This window comes from Patella vulgata, chromosome 1, assembly GCF_932274485.2.
Source record: "Patella vulgata chromosome 1, xgPatVulg1.2, whole genome shotgun sequence".
In the NCBI taxonomy this organism is placed as follows: Eukaryota; Metazoa; Mollusca; class Gastropoda; family Patellidae; genus Patella; species Patella vulgata.
The window spans coordinates 25,807,471-25,834,800 of record NC_065879.2 but is presented as its reverse complement, the minus strand read 5'-3'; the positions used below and the strand labels follow the sequence as shown (position 1 = coordinate 25,834,800).

The window sequence follows — 27,330 nt, the reverse complement described above, 5'->3', positions numbered from 1 at the left end:
TACGATTTATTTATTTACGCAATTTTAAATAGGTACAATCTAGTAACAAATTCTAATAACATTTTGTAAGAATTTGGTATTTCATGAACAGTGTCTTCTCAATCGTTACGATAACTGCGAGTATTAAGTTGCACAGTAATGTTAGCTACAATGTAATGTCGTAATTGTTTTCCGTACTTGATTCACAATCACACTATGAATATGGGCACTGCTTCAAATCTGAACAGATCTATTTTTATGATTATTATTTATTTATTTTTTTTTTTGGGGGGGGGGGGGGTCAGTATTTTATTGAAGTGTGATATGAAAATGATTTCGGTTTAAAACATATGTATTTAATGACGCATAATTATGAAAAATACATCACAAAACAAGATAGTAATTTTATCAGATTGTGTTGCGGCCGTAGTTTATAGGCACGTGTCCAATCATAACTAATCAAGTTAGCCAACCGGAAGTAGGGCCTATCAGTTTTATTTATGGAAGAAGAAAACAGGAGCAATTGAAAAGAAGTTATTGTCATCCTCAATAATAAATCAAGCATATTTAGGAAGTGTAAATGTTTATTTCATTTGGGATACACTATGTAAGATACCTTGGCTCAAGTTTTTATAGAATTCATAGGAACACTATTGAGGATTTTCGAATTTTGTCCATGTAAAACTCAGTGAAATTTCACTTCAGAGTACGGTTTCAGTTTCATTGAGCAGTCTTTCTCATCAAGAAGTACATTACTATAGACTAAAACTTTATTGTATATGAATTTAATTCAAGACCAGTCCTGTTTACCATGATTAAAAGCTTAATACAGTTGTCGATGACCAGTTATAATAAAAATGTAACCTTGTCTCGACTTTGTCTTCAAGTTCAATACTACTGTAGCCTACGTAGGCCTAACCGTAACGTACCCATCCTCAGCATGATCCTGCACCCAACTTTGGCACTGTCTATAGGCACTATAGATTTGAAAAAGCTGTTCTAATAAAACAACTGGACCTATTACAGATTCAGTCCACTAAATCTTTTCAACAGTATGCCTTACCTGATCTGTAACCTGGATCTTCACAGCATTTTAAGTGTATACATTCATCTCTATTACCGGTACCCTTGTTTGCCCACACTAAAACTGGGCAAAACTGGCAATGCGCATGTCAACTAACCAATTCGGCGAGATTACGCTTCATAGAAATATATCTATGACGTGTCTAATCAATGATGTCACATATTTTTGACGTCAATGAAAACAATTCTCACACTTTTATGTTCTTTTTTTTTTAAACAAAATTAATCATACAATTTAGATCTAGATTAAAAATCAATTTCTATGTATCACTTGAGAAACCTAATTATGAAGGTTTTATATTTAAGAACAATCACATCAGCTTCGCACTACTCAGGCAATGCCTGTTACATTAGAATTGTGCTACTGATGAATGAAATAGATGGAAAGCAGATATTCACATCCAACTTGCAGTCTTGATCTAAGACTTTATTTATATGAAGTAGACTTATTCAAATTTATTGTGCAGCATAAATTTTTTATTCAGTTTATTTTATGGATCACTTTTTTCTTAGTGCTTATTTTGTTGTTTATGCCTGTCGTCAACTGAATTGCTTTAATAATGCCGTGTTGAATTGATTCCTTGTTTCTTCTGCCACCAGTGTGGCAAACATGTGTGGTAGTGCAGTAAGCACAACACAAAGCGGATTTCAAAACACGCAATGTTTTATCATGCTATAATACTACATGTATCTAGTCTGAGGGTGGTGTACTTTTTACTTATAATCTTAATGGTCCTTTACTGTGAGGGGGATCACGTGGCTAAGTGGGTAAGACGCTGGCTCGCTAGCCTGGAGGTCGGGTGTTCGATCAAGTTCATCCAGATTTTCCGGCGTGGTTCCCCCTTGTCAGTGATGCAGGACAGAGGGACTCACAAGGACAGCTGTCTAGTCCTTTGGATGAGACAAAAAACTGAGGTCCTGTGTATACATTGGAATGTACGTAAAAGATCCCTTGGCAGTTGGAATTCGATATAAGAGTAGGCGATAGTGTCGCTGCCCGGGCAAAATTTCCCTCATAGCACACTGTATGGCAGATGCCCGTCTTCATTAGCACAGCATAGGAGCAGAACAGTTTGACGTTAAACCCCATTTCATTTCATTTCCTTTACTGTGACAATATTTTACTTCAATAAATTTAATAACAACTCAAATTGATACCAATTATTAGTGAGCAGAAATTCGGCCGTGTATCTATTATCACTCGTCACATCAGTCAGTTATATAGATAGATGACTCATGTTTTCCTTTGGCATTGTTCACTTCCGATTCAGGAAACCTGTATTACTCAGCTATCGTAGCAATGATCTCTGTGTTAAAATAATATTTGGAATGTGTTTAACCAGCTCTATCACATATGTGATAATGACTGGCACCAATATTGTCCTTTAAATGAAGTATTTTTGTTGTTTTTTTACAGCAAAGATAACAAAATGGATGTAACGGTAAAAACATTGGATGGACAGAATAAAAACTATAATGTTGCAGAAGATGTAAGAAAAATTCATTTTTTGTCTGATTGTCTTGAGATTTATACGCAGTGTTTTTGTTCATATCCAATACTGACTGCCCTTGACAACTTAAAAAAAAATCTTATGTTAGAGGCTACTGTTATCAAGTGATTGAGAACTATACAGTGTTAAGAAGTAGCATCCTGTTGATTTTCAATATTTGTCCCCCGCCTTTCAAGAAAGCAGGGGACTATTAAAATGGGTCCGTCCGTCTGTATGTCTGTCCGTCTCACTTTTTGGGACACAATAACTCTCTTTCTAATTGAACTAGAATGTTCAAACATGGTGTAGGTGTTTATTAGGCCAATGCCTTGATGGAGTTCGAAGATGAGCATTTTGGGCTTAGAGTAAGCAGAGATAAGCAATTTGATTGGATGATGCTTTGGGACACGATAACTTTAGTTCTAATTAAGTGAGAGTGATGAAACTGGGTGTATAGTTTCAATACATCAATACCTTGACTAAGTTTGATAACGAGCATTTTCTGCTCAGGGTAAGCAGAGCGATAAGCAATTTGAATAGTCGAGACTTTGGAACACAATAACTCTCATTCTAATTGAGTTAGAATTTCACACTTGGCATAGGTGTCTATTAGGCGAATGCCTTGATGGAGTTCGAAGATGAGAATTTTCGGCTTAGGGTAAGCAGAGATAAGCAATTTGATTGGTTGATATACATGAGACACAATAACTTTAGTTTTAATTAAGTGAGAGTGAATTCACTTGGTGTATAGCTTTATTACATCAATACCTTGACTAAGTTCGATTATGAATATTTTCTGCTGAGGGTAAGCAGTTTGAGCGATAAGCAATTTGATTAGTCGAGACTTTGGAACACAATAACTCTCCTTCTAATTGAGGTAGAATGTTTAAACTTGGTGTAGGCGTTCATTAGGTGAATGCCTTGATGGAGTTCTATGATGAACATTGTCTGCTCAAGGTAAGCAGAACAAGGTAATGATATAATGAATCTATATTTGGAGTTCCATCTCTCTCACTTCATTATAACCAAAGTTATCGTACCTCAAAGCATCAACCAATCAGATTGCGCATTACCTTGACTAATTTCGATGGCGAGAATTTTCTGCTTAGGCTAATGAGCCATAAGCAATTTGATTGGTCAAGACTTTGGAACATAACAACTCTGCTTTTAATTGAGGTAGAATGTTTAGACTTGATGTAGATGTTCATTAGGTGAATGTCTTGACTGAGTTCAATGATTAACATTTCGAGCTGAAGCTAAGCAGAGCTAATCAATTTCATTGGTCAATGCTTTGGGACAAGATAATCTTGATTCTATCTGATAGAGAGTGATGAAACTTAGTGTATAGTTTGATTGCTTGATACTTTTGAAAAAAAAATAAATGTGCTATTAATAAATGTGTATCATCTATTTATTTAGGAATTTCGGCGGGGGACATCAGCCTCACTGTTGGCTTGTTTTCTCTAAAATTTGTTAACGAGTTATGGCCTTTTATTACTTAAATCTTGAGGATGCTCTAGCAGCTAAATTTATCATCCAGTTGATTTGAAATTTATACACCATGTTTTCACCTTGAGACAAAAAAAATCTTTTGATTGTTGAAAATTTTCATAAATTTTTTTTTGAGTTGTGGCCTTCTGTCACTTTATAAAATGTTGTCTGTGACGAAATTATATCAGTGATTTGATATTCATACATGTATATTAATTAATTTTTACACTTTTTTTTCTAGATGACAGTTCGACAGTTTAAAGAAAAGATAGCAGATTCTATTGTAAGCAAAAAAAATTTATCTTAAATAAAATTGTATAAGAAATAATGTTGTATAATATTAGAATGGGGTTGGCACCTACTCTTCCATGAGTTCCACTGTCAAGAAGGGTTCATATCATGGCTTCCACTCTAAAATTTTCGCTGTCGGTCATTTTTAATTAAATTAAATTCAGATGTCATCTCTTTTTTATTTATGGTAGGGTATTGTGAATTTATGTGTCTATACCACTTTTTCACCATTTTGTACAAGAAAAATATATACTTTAACTAAGAAATAAAATATTAGTAGAGCCTATAATAATTATTAATGAAATATTCTCTTTTGGTTATTTAAATAACTTTTATACATATTTCTCACATTTATTGGTTTGAGACCATCTGTTACGGCATTACGGACTGCAGAATTGTGACGTAAATTCTAATATTGTATAACTAATTTGAAGGACAGACTAACTTCACAGCTAGCGAAACTAGTGCCCTCTATGGTTAGTCGTGCATAATAAGAGTAAACATATACTTGACATGTGGATTATCAATATTGCTATTTTTTGCACTGGAATGCGTAATTTTCTAAATTTTTCAGTAAGCATATTTACTAATCTATAGCTTTTATTTCTACAATTCCCACAAGACCGTTATACTGCTGTATACATTTTGTAATACATTTTTGCTCCTGACATGTTGGGGTTTACCTAATTTCTATGCTGTTTTTATTTAATATGACGTTTGGAATCTCATTTACACTGTGTGTGTGACAATAATAAAATTCTTGTGACACATGGACAATACATTGGTGTTCAAATAGAGCATGGCTAACAATGGGCCGCTTCGTTTCTCGTCATTGATAGATTTCCGTCTAACAATTAACTTTTATTGTTTTACTACCAGACATTCATCATTAATTATCAACACAACACTCTGTATAATCTGTTGATAACTATTTATACAACTCTATAACACCAATCAAGAGATTATGTGGCTTCTATATGTGTGCATTATTCTGCACAGTCTGTAGAGTTTTACAGTTATATAGCAGAGTTTGATCGTAGCCATGTTTGAAAATTTGGTTTTGAAAAATATGCTATTATTTTAGTGTGTAAAATTCCTGATGGGTCAGATCCTGTTTCGGTCATTGTCCATAGCCTGGCTTCAGTCATGATCGGCATACCGCCGACATAGTACCCATGGTTCATATACATACATGTCATTGTATAAGCTTAGTTTTTTTGTTTCTTTCACCCCTGACAAGTTAAGACTGGGCTATAAAATTACTGAAAATTCTTCTTGGCCCAGGCCAGGACACTCTGGTCAAGAGTACAGTACCCTGACAAGTTGATTATTGTTGTCCCCCATTTACGCAATGACAAATCTTCTAATAATATGTGAAAGAGTCACTTACCTGTATTGTGTTGGGTTTGTTTTCTTCCACTTAAAATGCAGAAGATTACGAATATTACCACTTGCTGCCTTCTGCATAAGATGTTCAAATAAACTTGTTTAGGTAAAGTTTGAGATTGTCAATTTTTATTTTCAGAATATTGAAGCAGATACCCAAAGGTTGATTTTCCATGGACGGGTATTACAAGATGATAAACCATTGAAAGAATACGGTAAAGTAATATGAAAATATACAGAATTGAACATTCACAATCGGAAATATTCATATTGCACTCAGAATTATGTCTATTTCACATGCCTTGCTCATAGTTTTTCTGTATTTACCTTTTTATCTGGAATATAAGTCCTATAAATTGCTTTAATTTTTTTTATAAAATACTTAATATTAATTTTTATGTTCATTTCTTGTCAGATGTGAAGGGTAAAGTTATCCATGTTGTACAGAGAGCACCCCCATCATCCAGATCCGAATCGGCAACTAATAATACAACTACCACTACATCTAGTAGTGGTGGAACTCCACGTAGTGTAGTCGTTGGATCATTTACATTACCTACAGATATCCTTGATCCTAATCAAGTTCAGGTTTGTACTATCAACTACCGTATTCAATCAAATGAACTGAAAAATTTCTAACTGAACATACTACCATCATTCCTGTTACAATGAGGGTATTGCAACTAGCGATGACCAAATAGATCTTTATGATACGATTTTAGTTAAGTACCTCGTAAGATGAGTGTTAGTACCAGTGAAACATTATGATTAGGTAAGGGAGCCTGGGACGAGTCTGGGGTACAGTAGTTAAATAGTCCCCGAAAAATGAATTCACTCAAAACTTGTTCTCATGTGGCCTTGACTGATTGTTCTATTTTCCAAATCCTTGAATTATGATTAGACAAAGCAGGAAATTATATTATAACCAAGTTGAGATTATACTAGTTTAACACTTGTCTTAAAGGGAACATGTCTATAGTGTCAATAGTAACAAGCCATAACAATAAAATACGCTACTATCAATCCTAAAGAGTTATTTCAAGAAGTTATTTATTCTGGGTAAATTGTATATAATATATTTGGATAAATAGTATTAATTATTGATAAAAAAAAACTTTTTTTGAGAAATGTTTATTGGATATTATACCATATTTTTTTTATTGATTCTAACAGAATATAGTACAGAATGCTGTAGCAGGAATGGGAGATCAGTGGAGAAATGCACGAGTTTCAACCAGTGCCTCTGTAAGTTTACCAATATTTAATTCAAATGTTTTAACTGTAATTTTAAGTGTTCAAATTGGTCAAAGAAATATATTCATTGCACAAAGCAAATCAACATATCAAATTGACTATTTTATTTTTCATTCAAATTGAAGAACTTGTGTCCTTTCTATCATATGTTGTGTATTTTTCCAAGGCTGATGGGTCACCCATAGATGTAAGAATAAACTTAGGTCAGATTCCACCACAGGCAATGGATCAGGGTCAGATACAGGTGAATAGTATCAGAAGAATTATCAGACAAGTTCGTCGTCTCATAGATTTATTACAGGTAGGTTTGGTTTTACTATTTAAAAGACCTTTTCACACAACGCAAAGATGACGTGACTAAAGGTCGTTGATCGTCATTTGAGGGATCTTGATTGCACTCAAATTTACTCTTAAAGCAGCTAAATCGCTAATATTTGGGACCTAGAAATTGATACAAATGGGTCGCAACGCATATAATAATGTAATATGGATGTATATAAACATACTTATGTTCAATCGCTTCTGTTTTTACTCTAATTACAAATTAGTTATGTTCGGCGAAGTATGCCAGAAGTCTCAATCGAATGGCAATTACTAGTGTCTGGTTATTTCAGTCTACACCGATAGTATTTATTGCACATTCTCTACAGATAAGACTGTGACATCGAGGTTTGACATGACTTGTGGGATATGTCTAGCCTCGTTCTTCAAGTCCCTTGTTACAAATGGCGCTGAAACGCATTATTTTAAACGATTCGTGTACCAATGGTAAAATGTTTATTTTGTCTTAAATATTGGATATCAGAAGCCCATCTTTCCCCGGTAAGATCTCAACATCAATGTTGATTTAAATTTATAAATAATTCGTGTTTTCAATGTCGAAGACTTTGGATGATAATGAGTTAGAGATTTAGCTAATTTAAGGGCTAAATTTCTGTGAGCGCAAGTAAGAATAGTTAAAAGGTTCTTTATTGTTACGGCATGCAAAGTTATGCTAGGAATTTAGAGATGTTCATTTTGATGTTTGATGCCTTCACACTGGTGCAATGTTAAAAAGTAAGAAAATGTAAAATGATTATTAATTTATTTTTTAAGAATCCTCCTTCAGAAACAGCCACTGGGGGAGCTTCTAATTCTGAAGAAGCAAGCATGAGTTCATCACCAGATGAATCATCAACACCTACTGACCCAAACCTAGAATCAACAAGACAAAATACTACTGATGGTGCCAGTAATTCAACTCAAACTGGGTAAATTGCTGTCATCCTTTTCTACACATCTGTTGTCCATAATTTCTTGTGTACACCCTAGAGGCAATCAAAATCATTTAGCCTTATCTCTTAGAAACGAAATTGCAGTTATGCAATGCCCTTTGATGCTTTTGCCACAGAGTTTATGGAGCTAAAGAATCTTTCTGTACAGTTATATGGTTAAGTATGGACAATTAATTAAACAGTTCCGTTTTATTGCAAACCATGAAATTGCAATAATGTTGTATTCAAGGCCAAAGCTGTTGACAACTTACCTAACATTCTTTTGCGCATAAAGTGGTATTTTTAACATTATGGCTCTAATTTGATTCTGCTTTCATTTTGTTTTTTTTAGACGACCAGGTATAAATGTATTAGCAGACTTATTGAAAGAAGTACAATTACTAAATGCTGATTTACAGCCATTCCTAGATCGATATAGACAGGTTTTACAGGACGACGCTCCAGTAGAGGTAAGTCTGTTTAATTTAGATCAATATAGACAGGTTTTACAGAAGATTGTTTTTCTGTATATTGTTGACCAGGGTTGGGCTCACTTTCAGAGTATGCGTGATCATTAATACATAGATAGGTTCACACTTTAATAAGGTTAGACTTTGTCATTGAGATGTTTTATCTAGCTTATTCAAAAGACATTTTGAAGCTTTCTCAATTTATAATTCCAGGAAACCCAATCAACCCAGAGAATGTGTAATGTGGTATCAGAGGCTATGCATGCGATGAGTCATGTTTATCATGGTATCAGTGACTTTATGGTAGATATATCAGCAGCACCTCCACGTCACCTTTACAGTCCCCCATCTACTATGATGGGAATGTTCCCAAGAGTACAAAGGGTAAGTTAAAAATTAAAAACCAGGGGTCACACTATACGTTTTGAAGCTGCCATCAATAATACAAGATATTTTTGAATGTAACATTTTCTTGTTACTTAAAAAACGTAAAAGATATCGCAGACAAAATGACTGTCCATTGATTTAGGGTGTTATATACTCTTATGACTAGTTTATACATGCTGTCGGTTGATGATGCATGATGTGATTAAAATGTCCGACAATGGAGAAACCACGAGGTAAACACGTAGATTAAAATAATAACCACTCTTATTTGTTTGATGAATAGTCTGACAAAGGGGAAGCAGTGACTTCTGTTTAAGATTAGATTGATGAATTGTCCGATAAAGGATTAAGTCAGTCAATTAATACAGATTAAGTAGTTAATCAAGGTATAACACGATAAATATGTTGATCACTTAAATTACCTGATCAATCCAGCCTATTATCATCGATAATCGGGTTAAGTGGTAGTTATTCACTCAGTACACTATATCAATTTTGGAATTTGGAAAATAGCGTCGGACATGTCCAGTTTATACGGGCAAAATTCCATCACTGATTTGAAACCTAATATGAACCCTTTTTTATGAACAATAATTTTTTTTTTTTTTTAAAACAATAATTTATTCAGAAATTGAAAGGGATTGACGAGCAAGCATAGCCTATTTGACCTCTCTCCTAGTGTTTATTATGTCGTGTGGGAATTTTGATACGTTTGATGGCTTGCATATTTTTTTTGTCATATGTTGTTAGTCAGTACTAACATTTAATTTAACTGTTACACTAGATGTACCAAAACACCAAACTTGTAATAATTTAAACTTCTTATGGAGGACAAAGCAAGCAGACCGTGTTCCTGTGTTATTATTATGTATATTTTATATTTTTAGACACAAATTAATGTTGGCAATGGAAGAACAGGCCGACCCAGTACCCAGAATTCATCATCTAACAGAACTACTAATAGCCAATCATCAAGTACTACTACAACCACACCAAGTTCTATAGCCACGCCCAGTAGTTCTACAGCCACACCAATGTCAACATCTACAACTCCAACAGTAGTATGTATATTTCAATAAAACTGATGATTGCTTTGTATCTCTTATTTTGTTAATTACTGTGCAAAACATTTTTACCCTAATATTCCTGGGATGAATGGATTGAAACAAAATTTTAGCTTTTCTGATATTTAGCTGATTTGAATATTTATCAGTCTTAAATTAATTAATAATGTTGCATTAAAGGCAAAAATTCATGTTAGTTTTCATTATATCCCCACTAAATCCATTACTTTTTCCTTTTGAAACTTGTGAGGGATTTATGGCTTTATTGTTTAATCTGCTGTACATTATTCTTGATTTATATTTATAGACATCTGCTTTAAATGGAACAGGAAGTAACTTACCACCAGGTGTCTCTGTAGCTGGTAGTAGTGATCCATATGTGTATGTTGAAGTTGGTCCTGACTCTGTGACCTTAAACAGCATATCGGCCCATGTTATAACATCAACACATGATCCTTCAACCCCTATAGCTTCAGGTAGGTTATGGTCATGTGGCTAGGACCTTGGACTCGAAAGTAATGTTATGTGTAATGCAAGTCAGCACATCAGTTGTTTAAAGTCTGACTTCTGGTGTTACATAATAAGTGCTAAAAGACTGTAATGAAATATATAGGTTTTAAATAGACCAATAAATCATTTACATATATAGGTTTGAAATAGACCAAAAAATCATTTGCATGTTTTACTGTTAGAGGCAGTGTGGGTCTCAATCATAGAAAATAAGATTATATTGTGATAAAAAAAACTGTAGTGCTTATTCATCATATAAATGATCCTTGGAAGTTGGAATTTGAAAGAGAGGAAGCAGAAATTCTATTTCAAATAGCAAGTTGCATGTGTAACCGTAGTTAGTAAAATTAACTTTATGTTAGTTTCAAAGTGGCTTATTTAAAGTGTTTATGACACTAGATTCATCTGTAAGTTGGATGATATCTTGTGATGGTTGTCACGTGATCGTTATTCACTTTGATGTCTTTCATTGTTTGATCTGTATACATAGACTGTTTGTTAATCCAAAATGTTCAGAAGTGGTGAAATTGGAATCAAGTACCAAAGAGTTGAGTCCTGTCACAGTTCTACCCGTCCCCAAAATAAATGTGGTAAAAACAGAATCGTGACTTATAAACATTGCAGCTATATTGATCAGTCGGGATAGAATAATATTCAGATGGCACCTTGTTGGCCAAAATGCAAGTGTTTACACGATTGACACCTTTCATGGGGTTAAGCGAATTCATTTCTGAAATGTTCAATTGAGTATGCCTGATTTCCTGTTTTCTATGTTTTGTTGCATTCTATTTTAAACTACATTTATTTTATTTGTAGCTGCCTCTTCAACTACTATGGACTCAAATCAAACTGGACCACAAACAACTCCTGCTACCCCTAACCCTGGTCCAACACCTACATCCACACCACAAGCTAGTGAGAACATGCCCGATATAAATGTAGCAGGTGTACAACTACCCGCTGGTGCCCAGCTACCCCCAGGATTTATACAGGGTCTAGTAAACTCTGTTCTACAATCACAGGGTGGTAAGCAATTAAACTCTATTTTTCCAAAAACTCTATCTTTTTAAAGTTGTTTTTTTTCCTTTATTATTACATTTACCTCTACCTTACCTTATGATTTCTCTCCAGGTACACAGGTTTCCTCTCTTGTTTAAATACCCAAATGCACAAGTGAAATATTGAAATGAAAATATGCCCTGTGTCAGGACAATAATGAATGCATACCCATTTCTGTTACTCTCTGATAATATCTCATCTTGTCTCCCTATTTTCCTCTTAGGGGCTAGACCTCGTCATCCAGTACAGATTAATTTCATACCATTAAACAGAGCTGAAGGTCAGATGCGTGTGGTAGGAATGAGACCTCCATCTGTTGATATCAGAATGTCCAGTACTACTAGAGCTCCTGCACCATCATCCAGTAGTAATCAGACATTAACAACTAGTACGACTACATCTACACCCAGTGCTTCAACTTCCAGTACCACCACAACTAGTACCAATACTTCGACATCTAGCAGTTCTGCGACAACTACTAATAGTCAGACTAGGTCACCCAGACAGATGGATATAGCCGATGATTTGAATGCTATGTTCGGAGGAGGTATGCCTGGACGTCCAGTAGACCCATACCTACCCTGTTCTTCTAGACATTACTTGACACAACAAGCTCGGAATACTGCAGGCACAAGAGCGCAGGTAAGCAAATGTATATTTTCTAGCATTAGATACTGTTTTCCTTTACTCATTATCCAAATACCATTAGAATATTTGGTTCAATACAAATTCAAATTTTAGATTGTTTTGGTGTATTTTAAGATTTCTAAAACAATTTTGAATCCTTCAGATGATTTCATGTTTCTTGTAGGAGATATGAGTTTTGATTATTTTTTCTTAGCATCGAAGAATGAAATGCAAAACATCTATTTGTGGTATTACTGGACTCTGTCACATCCGGCTTCTGAATAGTACAGCATTCTGTGAAATCTGAAATCAGTTTCAAGTCCTGATATATTTCCTTATTACTTCAGCCAAAAAAGTTTTGAGTAATCTGTATTCTGAATATTAACTGTATAATCTGGCCCCTAATCCATTGGTGTTCACTTACAAAAGATTGACAAGCAAACACCAATCAATTATCAGTAAGATTAATATTTGTGTCGGTCTTTGTTGATTACTTTGATATCGATATACCGTATCAACATAATGACGCACAAGTGATTTCAACATCAAAACCTTTAAACATTAGGCACACCTCTGCCAATTCTACAAATCTAGTGTACCAGAATCTGCTGAGGATAGTTGAATGAGCCCTTAAAGTTACTGGCGAAAGTGTGACTTTTGATCTTGGTACCGTTAAAGAATTCTGCATTTGCATTTCGTCTATTATTGAAGGGTATTCTCCTGAAAACATGTTTGATTGTGATGAAACCGTTTTCATTTTTAGAGCATTACCCCACCGATTATTTTGAGATTAAAATTCGAGCGCTATAGCAAGGTAAATATTTCCGGTATTTGAAGGTACAATAATACTTCCAGTATTGAGTATTCCATCATGCTCTATAATCCAACATTCTGAACAATCCCGTTCAATGCCGGATGTGTGTGAGTCCACTGTATTGATTTTAAAGGTAACGATTTTATTTGTAGCCAAATCCTGAAGCCGGTTTGGCTGATATGGTGTCTGGGTTAATGTCAGGATTGTTAGGTGGTGAAGGAGGAGCTCAACCTCACATACATAGTAAGTATCAATATCACTAAGGTAACCTTTACATACGATACGTATATGTATCTCAAAGTGGTGCTCTTTAAGCTTAACATGTTTATAAGTGAAATCCATCAATTATCAAATTACTCATAAATTATTCAGTGAAATACTAGGAATGCCTGCCTAACCTTGTGAGTTTTCTCTGGGTCCTTCGGTTTCCTCCCTCTGCTAAAAGACCCATACGTGCAACCGAATTATTGAAATATGTTAGTCTCTTAATATGTTAGTACCGAAATGACCTAGTTTGTTTTGAGTGGACGTTAAACCCAATTTCTCTCTCTCTCATCTTTTTTTAACAATAACCATGTTTTCTCTATTTTTCAGTTCATCGAGGACCACCACCTACAGCAGCATCTACAGCTTCTACCACTGCTAGAAGTAACACAGTATCACCACCATCTGGTGGTCCACGAGTCCCAGGTCCTGATCCATCACACCCATTTGCTTCATTGTTTTCACCTTTAGGAACCCCTGGAGGACCGATACCCTATACTGACAATACACAACAAACAAACGCCTTTAGAAATATCTTAACTAATGTTTTTGAAACAGCGGTGAGTATATCCTCTTTCATAAACTCAGTACACTGTCAAATCTGAAACCTTTTCAGGCCAACATTGTCAGATTTAAGGGCAATGAATGACTTTGGTGATCTTGAGATATTGATCTCTTATCTTTTGGAGCTGTAGGGTTGGGAGACAGAGGTACAAAATGCAAGAATGGAAGATAGATGATATAAAGTCTATGCTCAATTATACAACAACCTCTTTTTGCCTCTTTCATCTTGTAAACAAACTATATTTGATCCACTAACATCAAGGCGAGGATATTATCTAACCTACAATTTTTGTGCTTTAATATTGTAAATTAACAGTTTTCATCCCTTATTTATGTTAAATTAGAAAACAATAAAAACTTTGTTATTTGCCTTCTAGCATGTTGCAATTTGATAAGCGTTTCATTTTATTTTATTTTTTTTTAGCTTCACTCAAATACGCCACCATCAGCTACAAACAGTACTGGTACTTCCAATACAACTTCATCATCCACACCAGCACCTCCTCCTCCTCCTACAGGTGCCACAAATCCCAACGCCATGTTTTTCGATTTATTTGGTGGAATTGGTCAACAGTTATCTGCTGCGGCTGGAAGCAGAGAATCTAGCACTACAATATCAGACTTTGTTAGCAACATGTCTGCCACTCATAATCTTAATCCAGAAGAAGGTTTGTTCGTTTATATTATATGAAATAGTATCAAATCAAATCTTCAGTATTGTGTAAACTATTTGACCTCACATGAGAAAATAATTTTTTCAAAGTATTTATCCTCAAAACAATAATAAGGCATTTGAAGGATAGTATTGCATTTCTAGGTTAGTAATGTATTAATAGTAAAATGTCACACTAGAATGATGTTAGTCTCAAGATGACCAGATTATTTTGTTACGTGTCATTCCTTCTTTTTCGTACAGTTAGCAGTATCTGATGTTTTTTATTATACGCCCACATGGAAATGTGGATATATATTGCCATCGCCCCCGTCTGTCGGTCTGTTGGTCGTTCACAATTTCTTGTGAACGCTCAAACACCAAAAGTTATCATCCAGTTGTTTTAAAATTGATATATGTTTTTTGCATTAGTGTGATGAAGAAGCCTAGTTAATTTCAATAATTTCCGTTTATTACGTCTAGAGTTAGGGTCTTTGTTTCACTTGTTGAACATTGTGAACGCTCTAACGTCAAAAATTATCATCTGATCATTGTGAAATTTATATGCATTATATGCATTATTGAATCTCAGCATTTTCCGTTAATTAACTCTAGAGTTATGGCCCTTGTTTCACTCTGCTGAACCTTGTGAACACTTGAATGCCAAAAGTTACCAGCCGATCTGTATGAAATTTATATGCATCATTTCGATTAGAGAAACCACGAAGCCTATTAAATTTCAGCAATTTACAATAGTTACTTATGGAGTTATGGCCCTTGTTTCATTTTGTTCAACCTTGTTAATGCTCGAGCGATGAAAGTTATCATCAGATTATTATATATGAAATTTATATGCATCATTTAAATTGTGAAATGGAGGTCTATGAACGTTCGAATGACAAAAGTTATCATCCAATCTGTATGAAATTTATATCAAATTTCAAAATATTCTGTAAATTACTTCCAGAGTTAATGCCCTTGTTTCAGTTTGTAGAACATTGTGGACCCTCATATGACAAAAATTGTAATCTGATCTGTATGAAATTGTATTGTAAATGCCCTACAAAATTACCTACAAAAGAATAAATATGCAAAAACTCTTGTCAACCGCTCGGACGATTTAGCTGCTGTGGGCGTATGTTTCGTTGCCTGGCAACCTATCTTTATTTATTTATTTCCTAGGTTTTGTCAGTGACATGTTTCAAGTTATATCTCGTCACCTGACCTTCACAGATTTATTTGGAGTTTTCTCCGGACAATCTGAAAGACTCGGACAACTACAGGGACCATTAAAAGAGTTTTGCCGTGAGCGTGTATTGAAAGGACGAGAGTATAATGAAGACAATCTAAGAACAGCTATTGAAGAAGTTATTGAAGAAATGGAACCTGAATTACAGTCTTCTATTGTAAGCTCATATACCATCAACTTATTCTGAGTCTTGGGCATTTGGTGGTCTAAAGTGATTAATCCCCAGGATTGTATGTGAACAGGATTGGCATCTTGGTCCACCTCAATAAAAGAAAATATCGCAATATCTTCTAAAAATCTCAAGTTAGTCAATTAGTAGCAAGATCCAACGTCTATTTCTAATGAGGCTAAAATCTAAGAGCATTACATTACAAATGAAGAAGGATTATTAAATTTAATTTTTTGTTACACAATAAGAATTGAGTATATGATGTTAAGTGAATATAAGTCAATCTGTGTGTCACTTACATTTCATAAGTTATTTGGGACATATATATTTTACCATGAACTATCCCCAAGACAGCGTCATAAATCTAGCTGTTTCTTTCCTGTATTATAAACACGAATGCCTATATGGTTCTTTAAATGACATCTAGAAGCACGGTTTAACTATTCATAACAAAACACAACACAAGGTACATATGGATATAACTACTTTTCTATTATTTTATAACTTGAGTGACCTGTATGTGTTACGAAACGTCGTTATTAAATAATAGAGAAGTAGTTATATCCATATATACCTTGTGTTGTGTTTTGTTATGAATGCCTATATGGTTGTTGTAATGCTTTCATTCATTGTAGTATTTGAACTTTATTTTCCTCTCAGGATATAGTAGAAGTTAAAGAAGGAATTGATTTAATGGCTACAATGAAAAACTTTCTACGTCAACAACTTAGAGCCACCATAAGATTGATACTCAATTCTGAAGGTATGAAGGGATTACAATTGGAAAACGTTTTACTTTTCTCTGATTTGAAAATTACTATTTTTAAAACCTTCCTGTTAAGGTCATTCTCAAGTGAAACTCTGAAAATGTTGGATATATAATGCAAACAAATTAAGATTTTAGTTTAAATACAGTTATTGTTATATGATAACTACTAATCAACTGTTATTCTATAACAATATGAGAGCTAGTATATAGAATGTTATTGTTTGAACTGTTAGTCTAGAGTGGTATTGCTAATATTGAAATTGTTAGTCTGGGGAGTTATTGGTAAAAAAAGGGACTAATTGTCAGGAGTTTTATTGGTAATATGAGAACTATTAATCTAGACCAGAGATTTCTGGTTGTAGTCATCAGAGGGCAGAGTTGGGTTACTAGTAGTAGTATCCTGGTGTTTTAACGTCTGTTTCCACATAAGTGATATCGCAGACAAGAGTTAGGTTACTAGTAGTGTTGAGTGTTATAGGTAATATCAAAACTATTTGTAATATCAGACCTATTAGTCTAGAGTGTTATTGGGAATATCAGAAATACATTGCATTAGTCTAGAGTGTTATTGGTAATATCAGAACTATTAGTCTAGAGTGTTATTGGTAATATCAGAACTATTAGTCTAGAGTGTTATTGGGAATATCAGAAATACATTGTATTAGTCTAGAGTGTTATTGGTAATATCAGAACTATTAGTCTAAAGTAGGCTTGTAGTTTAAGCATTACCATAGATAAAGGTAGTGATGGTTTTTTCCTCTCACGAGAAAGATAATATATACTATCTAATATAGATCAACTCTTGAGCTCAAGTCGCATCACACAATTGAACTTTTCAAATTTTTAATGCAAGATAACTAAAGTTTATTCATATTAATTTAACTTACCGAGAACCAAAATATCTATATGGCCTTATTTTGTTGTCTTTTTTTCAGATGGGGATAGTAATTTTGGAAAAAACATTTACGAGAGAGTGCGTCGTCTTCTAGGAGAGTTTATTACTTTGACACCAATTTGTTTGGTGGAAGGTAATACAGCTTTCCAACGAATGTTACAGCACAGACTGGTAAGTTTTTATGGGAAGTTGTGACATAGAATCATTGTCAAGAACATTGGCTTTACTCAAAAACCTTGCCAAGTAGATATTTTTTTGTGTGTTCAAATTAAGACGTATGATAATTGACTGATAGCGAGATTTTGCAATTGGAGATTTTCATTATGAATTAGACATAGACTGGTTGGTGATAATTACCAAAATATATTAATGGTTGAAATATCGTCCGGCTTCCATAGGTGGATCACCTACTCATATGAGATTGAAGGCTGAAATTAGTTTTGAAATAAAAGTTATTTGTGTATTGACAAATGTTGCACTGATTTGTGAATTAAACATGAAACAAACTAATTTAAAACTGAATAACAACAAAGAAATAAAATAATGGTTGTTGTCTCTTACTTTTCTAAAAATATTATTTTCATATGAATTTGAAAACAGGTAAAGTTTATGCAAGTTCCTATCCCTTTACAGGCTAGTAAAATTAGCTCAAATAAAGCCATAACCCAAAACAAATTGCACCGCAAAAGTTAGCTTTTCATTATCATTTAGTAGAGTATTCTGCATGCATAAATCCAAGATGGCCATAATACATTTTTATGGTCTAAAGTAACAGTTTAGCCATTATTTGGATGGTGGCCATCTTGGATTTATGCTAATAAGACCCTTTCCAGGTGTCCAATTTTTGAAGACTTTTGTTCATATATGCAGAATACCATTCTGAATGATAATCAAAAGCCGACTTTTGCAGTGCAATTTGTTTGGGGTGCTTTTCTATATTTACCAGCCTGTTAATGTAATTTCTTTATTTTATTTATGATAGATAATATAATTTTATCATGCACGTAATATTTTTAGCATGGTATAACATCTTCCATGAACCCCATGATACAACAGTGGATGATAAACATGACATCACAGCACATTCAGACGTTCCGACAGTCCTACGTTATAACGGAGGCTGAAGTTCAACATTATGTCGTCAAAACAGGGGCAACAACTCCTGCTGGCGCAGCTGCTATTTTGCGTGCTGAGAGAACAGAGGTTCCTATGGATGTGAGTTCACCACCTGCAGCAACATTGATGCCCAGAACATCACCAGCAAAAACTGAACAGGTATGTGGTTATATTTCTTTGATTTGGGCGTATAGATATCTAACATATTGCAAAACTAAATTTTGTTCGATGAGCTGTGTTTCCTCTCTAAGACTATCTGGAATTAGTCTCGATGATGAAAGCAAAGGTTAAAATTGGATGTAAAACATCATCTATTAATTTCATTTAATGTTTTGTGTATCAATTTGCCCTAAAAATTTGATGTCCTAATCAAGTGCTGAAATAAGCGGCCGGACACGGCCAAATTGCCTTTCGTCCGGACATAATTGTCAGACCGTGTTTTTGTAAAACATTAAGCCAAAAATATTTGAGTCGATCGCTAATTATTATTAGACTCGAAAATCCAGGCCCAAAAATATCAATGACCCGAGTCATAGTGAAAATGTTACTTTTTATATCTCCGCCGCGTGCAGATAAAATCTTCAATAATTTTTAGAATCGGCTCTTTTTCGCTGGTTATATCAACGACCCGAGTCATAGTAAAAATATTACTATTTATACATGTATCTCTCTCGGCCGCGTAAAGACAAAATAATGAATAATATTGAGAATCGGCTCTTTTACACTGGTTATTCGAGTCTCGTATCTAGCTTTGCGTTACTTTCGTACTTTCGTATATGATTAGCTCTAAATCACACCTAACATGACATGTAATTATATAAATTATTAGTAATAAAAGTAATAATATTTTAAAATTAGTTTACAAGAAAATGTTCAAGTTGCCTATGGATGTTATTAGGGACAGACTTTTTATACAAAAATATCTCACTTTGTTGGACACTTACGATGTGAATGTAAATAGAAGAGCCGTGAAAACATGTCGAATAAAATAACTTCTTACTTTTCCCAACCCTCGGACACGGATATCCCGGCTAGTGGGACCGTTCCAGAAAATTCAAAGACTGGTACTGTGTCTAATGTCTATCATAAAGACACTTCTAAACGGGGGCCATCGCCGTCACCAGTTCGAAAATTACAAACAAGAACCGTAGAAAAGAGGATCAAAAATGACTTGGTAGATTCTGAACCATTTACGACAACTCAAGATGTCTATTCTTTATTTAAATTTGAATCTTAATCAGAGTTTTTAGGATTAAGTCCCCAGCCCCACCAAAGAGATTGACATTATTATATGAACTATTAAGTTGTATTGCATATACATATAAAAACTTAAAACTCCAGGTTGTGAGTCATCAATTTATTTTATTAATAAATGTACAGTATGTATAATTATATATATTAACATAGTAAATTTCAACAGTTTTTTGGTTTAATATACTTTATAAAGTATTTGTCAGGCTGAAAATCTGAAATGTCCGGCCGAAAATCAGTTCAGCTTGACATGATGTCAGGCTGAAGCTTAGCAGTTATTTCAAGGCTTGGTCCTAATAGTCAATAATCATCAAGGATTGTAGGTCTACATTCACAAAAGTGTGATCCAACAATCAGGAATTTGGTTAGTCCGGACAGTTTTTATAGGAGGTCAAATGTGTGCAGAAACACAAGGTTTGACTGTGTAGTAAAAATGTGTTTTGGAAGTTAATAAATAGTCTGCAGTCAAAACTGTAACTAAATGTAAAAGAATGCAATTTGCGTTTTCATTACAGTAAAAAAAAAAAAAAGATGAAATACGTCTTAAATATTTCTTTATGAAAAATCCATTATTCATCATAGATACATAAGTGAATGAAATGATTTTTCTTTCTTTCTTTTTTTTTTGCCAAAACTAAGCCAATGTTCATGCAAAATTGAATATTTTTGTGCTTTCCTCACCACGTAATTTTGTAACCATAATTTCATTTTTCATATTTTATTATTTCAGCCCAAAAAAGCCACAGCAGTAGAAAGTAAACCAAAGCCTTCAGAAGTTCAACATACAGCAACAAGAAGTAGTGCTGCAATGAATGGAACCAGTAGTTCAGGAGTACCCTCTCCTACTCCTGGTGCCACACCCAAATCAGTTAACATAGCATCCAATGGGGAAGACTGGAGAGCTGTTGTACCTGAGGTATATATTATATGATATCTAAGGGTTATCGACTGAGACAGAGGGGTTCAAGTTAGATGAGCACAAGTTGTTCAGTAGATGGGCGCATGTGTTTATCTAACTTGACCCCGAGGTCAGGGTCGATGACTGACTTACAAACTGGATTCTTTGTTTGTGTAAGAAGTTGATTGAGAGAATGAAATTGGACGGAAACGAAAGAGACGCAAGTTTATCACAGGCCCTTTATCACACAAAATTGTTTTACCAATTCGTCTATAACTGGTTTCAATACATTATTTTGAACGTCATTTATTGTTGTTTACTCAGCAGATTGGGTGCAGGGTGAGGTCAATAACCTAAATATAGCCAGTTTATACCTGTTTATTTACGATACATACAAATCAGATTATTCCAATGTCAGTTTTTTTAAATACGATTTTAAGAAATTTGGATTGGTATACGAATAAATGTATTTTAAGCCTATTTGCTGATTTCAGGTTTCTGACACTTTTTTTATGCACCCACATGTTGTATATTGTCATCGTCCGCCCATCTGGTGTCCACTCTCTGGTTTTGGCATTTATACGAGAAAGTGGTCGCTGAACAAATTTTTGTGACCAAATGATTCACAAAAGATAACACATCAAACCGATCCCTTTTCCTCTTTCTGCTGCCATTTCTGTACCATCAAAATGGATGTGTATGCCTCTTAAATGTATCTTTGTATTTTGCAGGAGTGGGTTCCAATTATTAGTCAAGATATTCAACGTCAGAAGCAGAATCGCCCACAGCCTCCATTAAGTGATGCATATTTACAGGGTTTACCAGCTAAACGCAGAAAGGTATAAACAATTCCAGAATGTATTTTGTTAGTCTCTCAGTTATAGAAATTATTCCATGTATTCTGTCCTGTTGATTAGCTGATGAATATTAATACAAAGGAAACTTTCTTACCATTGGTAATTGTCTGGTGAATCACTCCAATTAAAACTTAATACAGCAGTGATAATAACTCTAGATGCATTATGTAAAAGCTAAATCTGCCTAATACAGATCTTTCTTTTGACCTCAAATGTTGCATAAATCATTAATTAGACATTTATTCACATGCCAAGCCCATAATCAACTCATGATTTTCAACAGATTTAAACACGATTGACAGTTAATAATTTAATTTAAAAACCGGATAGTTGAGACTTTGTTTATTATTACAGCTCATTTTCTAAACATATTGTGAACACTCTATATTAACTTTCAGTCTTTTTAGTATTGATATATGTTGATATCATTAGTACTTACATTTGCTCTGCTTGAATTTTATATGTATTTTCCACATTAGTGAAACAAAGGATCCTATTGAATTTTAACAATTTCTGATAATTACACATATTTTATGTCTTAAAAGCTTGTCAATGCAGCTTTCATATTATACAGTATAAAGAATTGGCTTTTCATTTACCTAGATATTTACAATGTACCAACCTTTGTTGATACTGTATATCTTGAAAGTCATGAAAAATGGGCCAAAGTTTACAATAAAAATAAAATTATGGGAGTGTGAAATCAATAGAATCCCATTGATTGATTTGAATAATGTTTGGGCCAAAATGCTTTAAAATAAAAACAAAAAAAATCTGTTTTTTGGCTTGTTGGCATTTTAACCTTATTTTTGTTTAACTGTATTATTTTCAGGTCATGACCTCTGATCGACCATCAAACAGTTTATCAAATATGGCTGAATATATCCCAGAATCCATAAGACAGGCAGCAGCAGCTCTTGGAGTGGAACCAATCAGTAGTTTTGAGAATTTAACGCAAGAAGCTTCCACAAATAGTGACTTACAAAATGCTTTGAATGGTGAAATAGATCGCACAATTGTGAGAAGACTAGAGAAGGATTCAGATTATATATCAGAGAGATTTCCAAATGCTGAGCAGTGTTATAAGCCAAAGAAATCTGAGCGATAAACCTAGTACTTGAATGTAGGCTACAGACCTATTTGATATATATATATATATATATATATATATATATTAAAATGTAATTAAGAACAGTGAACTGGATCCCAAAAACAGACCATGAATGAGAAAGTCACGCTCTGAACTTTACCTGTTCCAGATGAGAAAGGCTTATCCTGGGTTCAAGTTGTTCCTTTGTGTAGATATGCTTGTACAAAAATTGTGACATTTCATCTCCGATAAATTTTAATATTTTTTTTTTAGTAAAACCCTTCTTGATTTTATTTCGTTTATTTTTTTGTAGTGTCTCAATGATTCAGGCTATTCTGTGGAGAAACAAAAACAATTTTCATATGATATATGATTTTTTGAAAATATTTTGCTTGCTTAAGTGATTTTTGTTATCCTATAAATATAAGATTGTTATTTTTACTTGTCTTCTGGTTTTTATTCTTTAGCCAAACTATAGGACTTACCTACATGTGTATATGTATTCCTTTTTTTACATTGGGTGTGAGGCTATCATAGTCTAGCGGTCAGGACACTTCACTAGAATGTCCAAGGTTCGATTTTCAGTGTGAGCTCAGAAAAACCTTCTGGATTTATGAAGTCCGACTTGCACTAAGTGTTGGCACTTTCAGGGCAAAAAATAAAGTATGCCCAGTGGTTTGGAATGATGGAACAAAAATAAAGGGTCCACCTGTGCACACACTGACCAGCACGTAAAAGAATGACAGTTCCAAATCAAAAAAGAGTAGGCAGAAATTCCTCACATAGAATTTAAAATTTCCATATGTTTATCTCAAAATGATTGAAGTACTGTGTTAATGAGGCATTAAACTCCATTCCATTCTTTTTTTTTTTTTTTTTTTACAAAACTCAAAGCTCTTGGGGATTTTACTTTTCCACCAGAGGAGTTATATGTACAATTATTTAATTGCTTTAAAGATGTTTTTCCTGGAGATTAATTGGATAATATCATGTAACTTGAAACTAATATTTTAACAAAAGGTAAAACATTTGTTATGATTTAGAAAAATAAAATTATAAACCAGAGTAGAAACAAAATCAGAAGAAAATCCAAATTTTTTTGCAATCTTTGGTGTTGTTAGTAGATGATGTAATGTAAGCATATAGTTATATGCTACACATGCCCACTTCGCCAATTGTTACGCTAAGGCTGTAGTAGTAATGGCAGTATTTTTAAAATGAAATCGGATCAGGTTTCCCATTCAGAGCTTATTAGATATTGCTTTAAGTTCCAATCAGTTGTTATGCATTTAGGCTCTTGATTGTAAAGGAGATATAGCTGTAAATATTTTAGTGTATTTACAAGTACTCAGTTTATTCCTATAATCACACATAGTATCACTATGCAATAAAATAGCTTTTAACAGTGTAATATATTAAATCTATTATCTATTTGTCATAAGCATATTATTCTCTCTTGTAAATATAGCAGATCCCATCATTTTCCCAAAATTGCTATAAGAAAAATCCCATTACTTATTAGTTTTTAATTGCTAAAATTAATAGCTACTCCAATAATTAGAAATTATTTTATTTTTAATAAATCTCATTTGTTGAGTGCTAGTGACTCCCCTAAAGTTCTTGTTTTGTATTTTTTTCCCTTTCATATAATGTTTGAGAATTCGACTTTCTGATTTCATTAGATCTATATTTTAATAAGATTATAAATGAATCCTATGCAGTTGTAAAATTTTGTTTGAAAGTTGTAGGGTGTGGTGATTGTAAAGGTAGTTAATAGAATTTTGGGAAAATTATATTTCGTAATTGCAGTAATTAAGGATTTTTTTTTTTGGGGGGGGGGGTCTTATTAAAGGCTTTACTGACATCTATGTAAAGAAAGCAGCTTGGGGTTAGTCAGAACAAGAGTCATAGATCATGTCATCTTTTCACCTTTTGTTGAAAGACCTTTATTTACCTTAGAATTTACATCATGTCATCTTTTCACCTTTTGTTGAAAGACCTTTATTTACCTTAGAATTTACAGACTAAAATCGGAAGAAAGCGAATAAACAATATCCTTATTAAAATTGATCAAAAATAAAGGGCAGATATATGTTCTTTAGATAATAAACTAAAAAATGCAGATTATATCTATACTCCCACAGTTATTGTTTATAAAGGAGTCTAAACACAGACAATTTGAAATTTAAATAGCTGTAGCTTCCGTTAATATTGATAAATTTTACACCAACATGTTATTTGGTACATTTTATTCTGTAAAGTGTGAGAGTCTATATTTATCCTGCTGTTTATGTGGAATATTGGATCTAAAAGGTACATTGTTAAACTAAACCAATTAATTTGGACCCATATACAATGTGTTCTTGTTCCTTGGAGCTACTAATGTATATGTTAATAATGGCAACACTAATATACATGTGAAAATAACTTTATATATGCCCACATGGAAATGTGGTCGTGAGTTATGTCCCTTGTTTCACTTTGTTGTACCTTGTGAATGCTCTAACGACAAAAGTTATTATCTGATCTGTATGAAATTTATATGCATCATTTAAATTAGTAAAACAAAGAAGCCTACTGAATTTCAGCAATTTCCATTTATTACATGTAGAGTTATGGCCTTTGTTTCACTTTGTTGAATCTTGTGAACGCTCTAATGACAACAGTTATCATCCGATCTGTTTGAAATTGATATGCATCATTTAAATTAGTTCAATGAAGAATTCTATTGAATTTCAGCAATTTCCGTTAATTATGCCGTAAGTTATGGCCCTTGTTTCACTTGTTGTATCTTGTGAATGCTCTAACGACAAAAGTTATTATCCGATCTGTATGAAATTTATATGTATGATTTAAATTAGTAAAACGAACAAGCCTATTGAGTTTCAGCAAATTTCCGTTAATTACATCTAGAGTTATGGCCCTTGTTTCACTTTGTTGAATCTTGTGAATGCTTCAACGATAAAAGTTATCACCTAATCTGTATGAAATTCATATGCATCATTTAAATTAGTCAAATAAAGAAGCCTATTGAATGTCAGCAATATCCTTGAATTACTTCTAGAGTTATGGCACATTGTTTTACTTTGTTGAACCTTGTGAATGTTCGAGCAACAAAAGTTATCATCCGATCTGTATGAAATTTTTATGCATTATTTGAATTAGTAAAATGAAAAAGCCTGTTGAATTTCAACAATTTCTGTAGATTACTTCCAGAGTTACAACCCTTGTTTTAGTTTTTATAACCTTGTGAACCCTCAAACGACGAAAATTATAATGTCATCTGTATGAAATTGTCTATTAAATTCCCCTAATTACCTACAAAAGAATAAATAAATATGTGACAACCCTTGTCGAAGGCTGCTGTGGGCGTATGTTTGGTTGCCTGGCAACCTATCTTTGTATTGGTCAAGAATATATGTAGGAATTTTTTTATTGAACATTATATGAATATATGTTAATAATGTCAACAATAATATGCATGTGAAAATTCCAAATATTTTTTTTTATTGATCAAGAATGGATGTAGGAATTTTTAACTGAACATGATTTCTTTAAATATTTGATTGAAGGTATTCTATGTAAACCGACTTTTCATATTGATAACTTATTATTTTTAAGTTCTGGCGCACTGGTAGAAAATATATTTGATTGAAGGTATTCTATGTAAACCGACTTTTCATATTGATAACTTATTATTTTTAAGTTCTGGCGCACTGGTAGAAAATATGAGTACATTGGCATGAAATTATTGCAAAAGGCAAGATATGAAAAAACACAAAGACCTCAAATCCCAGAACATGTACAACCTTATGTTATACATTGTTCAGCATCAGTGAATCTATTCTTAACAACTTCTAAAGTGAAAATAGGAAATAAAGTGAAAGATCAAAAAACAGTTGCCATAGTTTGTTGCACTGTCAGTAAAGTGTGCTCTTTTTTGGGCCAGTAACTTCTGGGACAGCACATGGAGAATAGAACAGCATTACAAGAGCAGACATTAGATTTTTTTTTTGTTTTTATCAAAACAGACAGTGACATATATACTTATAACACTCCACAATTTTAACACTAATTTTGTTGTGCTCTACTAGTCCAAACATTCATCTTTAGTTTATGTCTCTCTGTGACCAGATGACATTTGCTGCTTTTGTAATAATTTCATACATGCATTGCAAAAAATTCATGTAATATAGATAAGAAGTCTATATTAATATGACAAGTTTAGATATTAAGCCAGAAGTTAATGATTTTACAATGCAGATGGTTGACACATAAGTTTGATTAACATATAAAATATGTAATCTAGTGTGTGTATATAAAAAAATATTGTTTTTATTATTATTATTTATCTTTAATTCAAGTTTATTATGAGTAAAATAAATGGATTATTGTTGA

General features: G+C 33.4%; 1 protein-coding gene across 2 annotated transcripts; it reads left to right on the top strand.

The window, feature by feature from the left end:
* The first annotated feature begins 446 nt into the window (after positions 1–446).
* Positions 447–27,330, top strand: LOC126828123 (large proline-rich protein BAG6). Of its 2 annotated transcripts, none has more exons than XM_050557745.1 (24): positions 447–586; positions 2,480–2,552; positions 4,285–4,326; positions 5,860–5,935; positions 6,136–6,308; positions 6,894–6,965; positions 7,141–7,275; positions 8,070–8,224; positions 8,580–8,697; positions 8,911–9,081; positions 9,972–10,145; positions 10,456–10,624; positions 11,475–11,684; positions 11,941–12,359; positions 13,311–13,401; positions 13,753–13,982; positions 14,411–14,654; positions 15,821–16,044; positions 16,717–16,819; positions 17,761–17,891; positions 18,738–18,995; positions 20,818–21,003; positions 21,717–21,824; positions 22,675–27,330. In XM_050557745.1, the coding sequence occupies exons 2-24, from the start codon at positions 2,493–2,495 to the stop codon at positions 22,948–22,950; spliced, it is 3,825 nt and encodes a 1,274-aa protein (XP_050413702.1). In that variant the 5' UTR covers positions 447–586; positions 2,480–2,492; the 3' UTR covers positions 22,951–27,330. The 2 variants fall into 2 exon arrangements, with proteins under 2 accessions (XP_050413702.1, XP_050413773.1); XM_050557816.2 differs by having other exon boundaries at positions 480–555.

Bases quoted from the DNA above. Each gene is read 5' to 3' on its own strand.
- LOC126828123 (XM_050557745.1), top strand. From the start codon at position 2,493: ATGGATGTAACGGTAAAAACATTGGATGGACAGAATAAAAACTATAAT. The intron at 6,966-7,140 runs GTAAGTTTACCA...TATTTTTCCAAG, and splicing joins GAGTTTCAACCAGTGCCTCT to GCTGATGGGTCACCCATAGA. The intron at 13,402-13,752 runs GTAAGTATCAAT...TCTATTTTTCAG, and splicing joins AGCTCAACCTCACATACATA to TTCATCGAGGACCACCACCT.